The sequence below is a fragment of the Acipenser ruthenus genome, chromosome 2, assembly GCF_902713425.1.
Source record: "Acipenser ruthenus chromosome 2, fAciRut3.2 maternal haplotype, whole genome shotgun sequence".
NCBI classification, from domain to species: Eukaryota; Metazoa; Chordata; class Actinopteri; order Acipenseriformes; family Acipenseridae; genus Acipenser; species Acipenser ruthenus.
The window spans coordinates 9,794,855-9,803,445 of record NC_081190.1 but is presented as its reverse complement, the minus strand read 5'-3'; the positions used below and the strand labels follow the sequence as shown (position 1 = coordinate 9,803,445).

At 38.4% G+C, this 8,591-nt stretch overlaps 1 protein-coding gene across 3 annotated transcripts in view; it reads right to left on the bottom strand.

Moving 5' to 3' along the window:
* Positions 1-1,489: 1,489 nt before the first annotated feature.
* Positions 1,490-8,591, bottom strand: part of LOC131697726 (SET-binding protein-like) — an 83,798-nt gene continuing 76,696 nt past the window's right edge. For all 3 annotated transcript variants that reach the window (XM_058988767.1, XM_058988759.1, XM_058988772.1), the window contains one exon: positions 1,490-5,374. In XM_058988767.1, the coding sequence (XP_058844750.1) occupies positions 4,902-5,374 (473 nt within the window). In that variant the 3' untranslated portion in view covers positions 1,490-4,901. The remainder of the gene's footprint in view (positions 5,375-8,591) is intronic.

Sequence of the window (8,591 nt, the reverse complement as noted above, 5' to 3'; positions counted from 1 at the left end):
TAAAATACAAATGTAAGTAGTCACTTCTTGAAGATGTAATAGGTGGGTATGAAAGGGCAGAATATAGAGCAGTGTCACTGTAGAAAAGCACTTGTCCTTGTCAGGCTTTTTGATGATATACTGAGGCTCAGAAGGAAGTTTGTCAAATATATATATATATATATATATATATATATATATATATATATATATATATATATATATATATATATATATATATATATATATAATTTGAATTGCAAGGTATTTCCGTAACATGATGCAGTCATTTTAAGGTTAGGGTGTGCTGTTGAGAGGCAGTAGCAAGGAGGTACTGTACAGGGGTTATACAAGAAAAGAAACACAGGCCAACACTTTCTGTAAGGTTTAGGGCTACCATGGAAAGCCAGGATGGAATTTACTGAAGTCTGCAAGGTGCTACAGGTGTTTTGTAGGGATACATGACCAGTTAATGACTACCACTTTATTAAGTGAATCAGATTGGGTTGTAGTCATCGTTGCTCACTAAACACCTGTAATTTATACACATCCACTTTCCAGCCAGATGCCTATCAGCTCTCAGTCATTTTCTGGGATTCATCTGCATATCTTATGAGGGAAGGCCTAGATGTGTGCCATGTATCACAGGTGTACTGAATTTGTCTAACACCAGTACATTAAAAAGCCTAAGACATCCTTCTAACGCAAACATCTTGCCATCCCTAAATAAGATTTTTGGAGAGCATCTTGTTCTGATCAAATTTTATATCTAGCCCCGATATCAAATCGTACTGTGTTTTGTATTTGCTGTTATTAGGACTGAAGTCATTGTATTTTGTATCTTGCTCTTAATTGTACTATAATTCTTGATATGTATTTTTTGTAACTAAGTCGGCCTGGGTAAGAGCGCCTGCTAAGAAATAAATAACAACAACAACAACAGATCCTATATCTAGGTGAAAGGATAGTGATAACGATCTACTAGCACTGACACCTGTCTCTGAACGTTTTGCCACGTTATAAACGTGCAACTAAAGGAAGACTACCAGCTGTTTGTAATGTGTGCGCACAATCTTCACAAGCGCTCTTGTAGAAAGTGTTATGTGGTGCAGTTGGAAAAACGTTTGAACAGAATTAGTTTAACTCTTTTGTGGCTTTCAATAAACTCATTTATTATTTTCACACAATGAATAACATATTAACAAGGTCAACTTTTATTTTTTTTTAAGTGCTCTACACTGCTAACCAATAAAATGGCAGCAAAAAGATGAGCTTCTCTTTCAAAATAAAAAAAAGGAAATTAAACCAACAACTAGATCATGAACAAACATGACCAAAAGCATGCCAGCATATATATATATATATATAAATATATACGTGTGTATGTATATGTACCTATATATATATATATATATATGCCAAATATTTGCAATTTTAATATCCATACAATGTACAAAAATGCTTCATGAATTAAAAATCCATTACAAAAAAAACATATCAAACAATGTACAAGTTTTCATCCGTATTTAATTAAAATACAAATAACGTCCCCTTGTCTAAAATATGTATACATACAATCAAGTTGAACATGCAAAAGAAAACAAAACCCACTCTATTAAAAGAGGTTAAAAACACTATGTATACAAACTAAAATATGCCAGCACTGTTAAGAGCTCCGCTTGTGCTCCTGTAATATACAATGTTACATTAAAGTTTAATTTTTTATCTCAATACTTCATTTAGCACTTTATTATTGAAACAACATTATCTGTAAAAACTTGAATACACCTTTAATCATTTTAATACATAGCCTGTGTTGAAATGTGTGTCAGTCTGGACATTATTTTTCTCATTAGTGTTTCACAGACAGAACAGGTCCCAGCTTTGTGAGGAGGGGCCAGTCTCATAATTGTAGGGGAAGGTATCTCACCACATAAGTGGATTAAGCCTGACTCCAACGGCTCTGTTTATTCCCTGACTGATTTCTCTGAGCAGCCAATGAATATGGAACCGGAGTCTCCAGGAGTTCTGGAAGGCATCATTAAAATGTGTGTAGCTCACACACAAGCCCTCAGTTAACCCAGCTGTAAAAGGGTACCACCGGTGCCAACAAATTTGGGAATTACATTGTGGATGAGCCGTATGCTAGCTACATTTCCCCTCCTCTTTGCATCATAGCTACAAAAGGATGCACCTTGACTAGTGTTTGTCCATTGAGCCTATGAACTGGGGCAAGAGGGTTACAATAAATAATTACCACATTGTGGTTGAGCTGGGACTTAAGGTCTTTTTAAAATGACCTATACCAATGAAACAGTTTATTCCCAAACCAATCAGACCCAAACGGCAGATTACATTTGTGTTACCGCTGTACAAGGAGCAGAAGAATGTGTGACACTGGGCTACTTGACTGACTGGGTAACTAGACAGGCCAAAAGGTATTGCAGTTTCTTTTAATTTCAGCTCTTCAGGAACCTTCAGGCTCTTGAGGACTTGTCATGAACCATATAAAAGGGGACCCATGTTTTCAATACATAGTTTGCATCCATGCAATCTAATCCAGTTTATATACAATATTTACAGTTTCACTTTTACTTTATGAATTCAATCTCAGATTAAGGCTCCACTGCAAAGAGGCCCTTCAGATCCTTTGCAGCGATAGTTGCAATGATAGTCACTTTTTGCACAACTTGCAAATGATTATTACTACATTTCATTATTTTTATTATTATTATATATATATATTTTTCAAACTTAAATAAGACCACTTATTAATCTTTGTGAAAGGGTGGACCCAAAACAAAAAGCTGAATTTACTGATTGATTTTAAGAATATTCCCATCTCTTGCTACCAGCAGCTTGCTGGTGTACTTGATGCATAGCAATCACAGAAGTGGGAACACCACAGGGCAAATACGATTGAGTATAAATCACAATGACCGGGACTGGGATCAGCAGCAACTTGGGTATATGGGGCTACATCTGTGGTGGGTGCCTGAAGTAAGTGCTACAGTAAAACTTGATTTTGAACGGGTTACTCAACTTCTGAAGACTGACATTTTAACAGCATGTTTTCTTCTGAACACATCATGGATCAGTGACTTAAAACTGGACGTCCAATTTTAGTAAACCTTTGGAATTTGATGCCTTGTAAAATGAACATAAGGCACTCCTTGTCTACTATTTATATTAAGGCTGAAAAACAAATGTCTTGTTTTCCATATATAAATACATAACTGTAATTGGATCCCAATGCTGGAGTCAGCACTCAAGGTAATACAGGGTCAATATTTCCAGCCTATTTTTAAATCAAATTGAGATTGTTGCCACAATGGATTTCCCTATTTTATTGCCACACTGTTGGACTGCCAGAGTGATGGAAGAGGGAGAACTGAAGATTATTCCATGTGTGGAATAAAATTAAACATTAGTTAATCCTTGACAAGCTTCTCTAAACTTCTGCTTTCTGAATCCGTAGAATTTGCTCACATTGAGTTGGCATTCAGTTTGACAGGGGAAGTCAACAGGACTGGGTCCTGCCACCTGTAGTCCTGTGCAATAGCTACTGTATCTGATCACAACAATATTGCTCTGTACAGCTCAACCAGCCCTAGACAAATGTACCACACAAGCACATCTCTAACAGGACTTGACAGTAAAACAGGTAACTATGTAAACTAATGAGAATATATAAAGGGAAGTTCAGGGTTAAATATCTTTAGAAACATGGAAGTGTAATTTCAGTTTCCTTTTTTTAAACTGTTGGAAGAAGCTTAATTTCACTTTCATTGATTATGTAACGTGTAATTTAAATCCTTCTCAACAGTCCCTAATTCTAGTATATGTTGGTTTATATGAGCTGGGTTAACAGTTTGGTTTTTCATCTGAACTCACTCCCCATCCCATCCCCACTACCAAGGCATTTCTACTTCTCTTTCAATTATTTCCCAAGGAAAACACATCTGTGTTTCATTAAATAAGGGGCCCTCTACACACACAGACTTACTGGAAGACTAAAATGGGATTTGTAATCAGGATAAACGGGTCCATCATTTTGACTCTTTCCACAAACATAAAGGAACCAGCCCAATGACAGAATTACCAAAAATAACTGCTCTAAACTCGACGCTCCTGACAATGTAGGAACCCATTTCACATAAATGAATGGATTGGGATGTTTTTGTTTTTGGAAACACTCTTGTCTTGAGTCACACCCAGCTCTATTTCTTTTTGGTTAAGATCAATACCCAACTTTCTTGTTCCAGGGTACAAGCACTCTTCCTTATTCTTCTTTTAAGCCATTAAATTAAACATACTTTCTGAAACCCATTATACAAAAACAGGCATGTACCGTCAGAAGAAAATGTTCGTATATTGGTTCCTATGATGCCAAAGTGACCTCGTTCTCCAGCAATTCCTTTATACTACAAAAGACTTTATGAACCAAGAAGAGGGTGGTTGGTGAATAGACATTCACTGAATGCACTGTGCTGTGACGAAGGGAGAAATGCAAGGCAATATCACTGAAGCTATGCAGTGTAAACTAATGATCATTGTTCAGATACTTGCTGGTTACGTATGGCATAGCCATTGGTGGACGATGAAGGAGAGTTCTGGAGTAGGGACACTAGCCATTTGCAGAAGTTTGTTCCATCATGACGGTTTGTCTTAAGATGGTCAACAAACGTTGCACTACTACTGAAGGTGCAACAAACATGTATAATTTATTTTTAAGGTAAATTCTTGTCGAAGGGACCAAGTTCTCCATTGGTGTCCTCAGAGAATGCCCGTACAATGATCAAAAATGGCTAAAGTGCAAGAAGAATTCAATGGGCAGAGTGCAATGTTGGATAGCCGGCCGGTGTAAGACCGGAGCTGCCATACTTTCTCCCAGTTACGGGGGTTTCTTCTTTCTTATTCCCTCAACATTTCCGTGGTCTCTTCAACCTCAATTCCTCCTGCTCCTTGTGCCGACGTTTGCGCCCCCTTCCTGATGGCTCCTTGGGCTGCTCCCTCGCCATGTGGACGACGGCCTCAATGGCGTCCATGATGGAGTCTTGGTTGGCAAACTCCAGAGGCTCGGGCACCAAGTGGGCACGGGAACTTCTTTTCCCAGGCAGGTCGACGCATTTCTCCAGCACGGGCATCTGACCCATTGCTTCCTCCTCCGAAAGTAAGGACTGCTTTCTGGGCCTGCCCCTCCTCCTCCTCTTTACAATGTTGTTGCCCGTCTTCGCCTGTCGCTGAAGCCTCTTGGCTTTCAAGATTTTGTTGACGTGGTCCAGGTTCTTCTTGGTGGAAAGGATTTTGGAGAATGTGCACATTTGACGCACCTCACACTTCATCTCCTCAATCTCTTTCCTCTTGAACCTCTGCTTCAGTGGCGGACTAGGCTCTGCAGAGGGAAGAAGGAACACAGCGTTAATGTCAGAGTTAATCGGTTGATTGTTCTCAACAGATATTTAAATATCTCTGTACGTCTTTGAAGAACTCTGCAAGTTAACCGTCAGCATCATCAAGTGTTTAAAGCCACCCAGTTTCATTAACAGGCTAAGCTGTTTCATTCCTGTTTCACTGCAGATATGCAGATGCACAGTCATAAATCTTTTACGCACCTCTAGATTTAAAAAAGGGTCCCTCTTTGTTTAATAAAAAGACAAAGATCTAGACAAAGACATTGCCACATATTTGTAATGCACATGTTTAAGTACAAATGTATTGACTGAATACATTTATTATCAAAGCAAAACATGATACACTCTTCAAATGTATGTAATGTTTGGATTTTGGATAACATTCATTTACTGTAAGTAATAACACACGTTTCTCACTCTCTCTCCCTCCATCTCAGACTCACATATGTTCTTCTATAAACAGGACTCAAATTACTGCATTCCCAAGCCTGATCCTCATTAATTATATGTACCTATGAAAAAACTAAACTTCCATATGGATCCCAACACCAATCTTTTCCAAGGAATCACTAGGAACACAACTGCCTTGTTAAAAAAAATAAATAAAAAAAAAATACCATAATGACTATCATTACTTACGGTTGTGGCCAACACAGGCACTCTTATTTGAGAGAACGAGAACAAAATAACACTCCACAGCTGAATAAGCGTGTAGGTTTTATTTCACATAAGGACTCACAAAGGCCCCTGCTGTAATGACTGGAAACCCACAGAAATGTCTACTTCAGCCATTAACAGTGTTGTTTCAACAAATTATCTCTCAACATCTGGGGTGCAAATAACGTTGGTGTTCTGTGCACAAACAAGGCTGTGTATATGTATCCATTTATTTAAATAGGGCTGGTAAAGTGTGACTTGGGAATAACAGCCAAAACGGGTCCTTCTATAATCATTAGGACTCCAGAAAGTTAAACCAGGGCTTTGTGCTAGTTTACGACTGTAAGTCGTCCTGGATAAGGGCGTCTGCTAAGAAATAAATAATAATAATAAATAATAACATGCTAAAATCACCTGGCAGAAATATTAACAGACAACAGCATTGAGGATACCAGTATAACAGCAGTGTGGAGTAGTGGTTAGGGCTCTGGACTCTTGACCAGAGGGTCGTGGGTTCAATCCCAGGTGGGGGACACTGCTGCTGTACCCTTGAGCAAGGTACTTTACCTAGATTGGTCCAGTAAAAACCCAACTGTATAAATGGGTAATTGTATGTAAATATAAATGTGGGAGGCTATGTGGTCTAGTGGTTAAAGAAAAGGGCTTGTAACCAGGAGGTCCTCGGTTCAAATCCTACCACAGCCACTGACTCATTGTGTGACCCTGAGCAAGTCACTTCACCTCCTTGTGCTCCGTCTTTAGGGTGAGATGTAATTGTAAGTGACTCCGCAGCTGATGCATAGTTCACACACCCTAGTCTCTGTAAGTCGCCTTGAATAAAGGCGTCTGCTAAATAAACAAATAATAATAATAATAATAATAATAATAATAATAATAATAATAATAATAATAATAGTTAATACTCTATCCCAGGGGTGGCCAACCCTGGTCCTGGAGAGCCACAATCCTGCAGGTTTTCTTTTAATCATCAATGGCTAAAGACCTGGAAAAAAACGTGTGTTGACCAATTAAGAAAATAACTGATTCAGTAAGTAACTGAGAACTCAGATGGAACAAAACCCAGAAGACTCTGTGGGTCTCCAGCACCATGATTGGCCACCCTGCTCTCTCCCCTATAGCAGTGGTCCTCACTAAAGCCTATTCATGGAGGGCCACAATATTCACTATAAAAACCATTGGGGCCTTACAAAAGGTACTGAATCTGGTCTCAAACACATCAACAGTCACCTAGTTCAGGTAGGCTTCAAATGTGAAGGCTGGTTAAAAGTGGCAGCTGCTTTAGCAAACTATGAAACACTCAAATGGTAGAATATGTAGCAATACTAAAATCAATTGTAGCAACTTCAATGGTGACTTTTTTGTAATTACAGTACCTTGATGCTGCTAGTGTTGTTTTGTTTTTATGTTTGTTATGCTTTTGTATGTGTCTTAGGAATATGAATGTCTGTGTGTGTGTATATATATATATATATATATATAATATATATATATATATATATATATATATATATATATATATATATATATATATATATATATATATATATATATATAATTTTTCACTTTTTAAGGAAAGTCAGGCCAATTTGATTCAAACTCTCGAAGTAGTTACCAACTCAGACTTGCATAGAGCACATCCATTCCATTTCATTAGAGTTAATTGACTTGCATTGAAAACAGTTCCCTCTTAGGTGGCTAACCATCCCACCTGGGTTCTAGTACAGAGGCCCTACAAAAATATCTACATCACCACATGAACAAACTGATTTTTTTTGTGTATATTAGCATGCATTCTAAAACCATGTGTGCATAACTTGCAGAGAAAACATCTATCTTATCAACTCCCACAAGGGTGGTATGAACCTTATGTACGACTAGAAGTACATTCACGTAGAAGCTGTACACTCAAGTGATAAACAGAGTGGCTAAGAGGCACAGGTGATTCATTCGCTGCCTTTCCACTTCTGGGTTTTGGAACCAAGCCCAGACCAAAAACAGAAATTCTGCAGGCGCCAGCCTCCTGTGGAATTAGTTCACAGATTCAGCCTTGCCCTCAAAATGCTGCTAGCAAATGTATTCCATCTCTGAAATCTACCCTGAGTACAGCTGTCCTTGGAGGACTCCATCCTCTCCTTCATCTCCTTAGATTGGGCAGGTTTCCAAAATAACTAGGCTTGCGAATTTATTAGAACAAAATGCATTAGTGCATTAGAAGTGTAATAGATAGAATGAGCAACGCAGAGCTGGTGTTGAGCCATACTCTTCTGTACATGTATTTGATGGGCGAGCTGTCTGCCTATCCAACTATTCCTATCACGGGCACAAGAACTATCACACACATTATTCTCCACCTTGAAAGTATCTTCTCCTCCCGCATTGGTACCAGAACACTCAATGCGTGACATTTTTCTTCACCTCTTGAGTTTTTCCCTTGTGTCTGAATAGCAAACTCCACATTCAGATGTGAGAATTGCTGCTAAATGAGCAATCCAACTTAATTTTGCGGCCACTGAAAAAAAA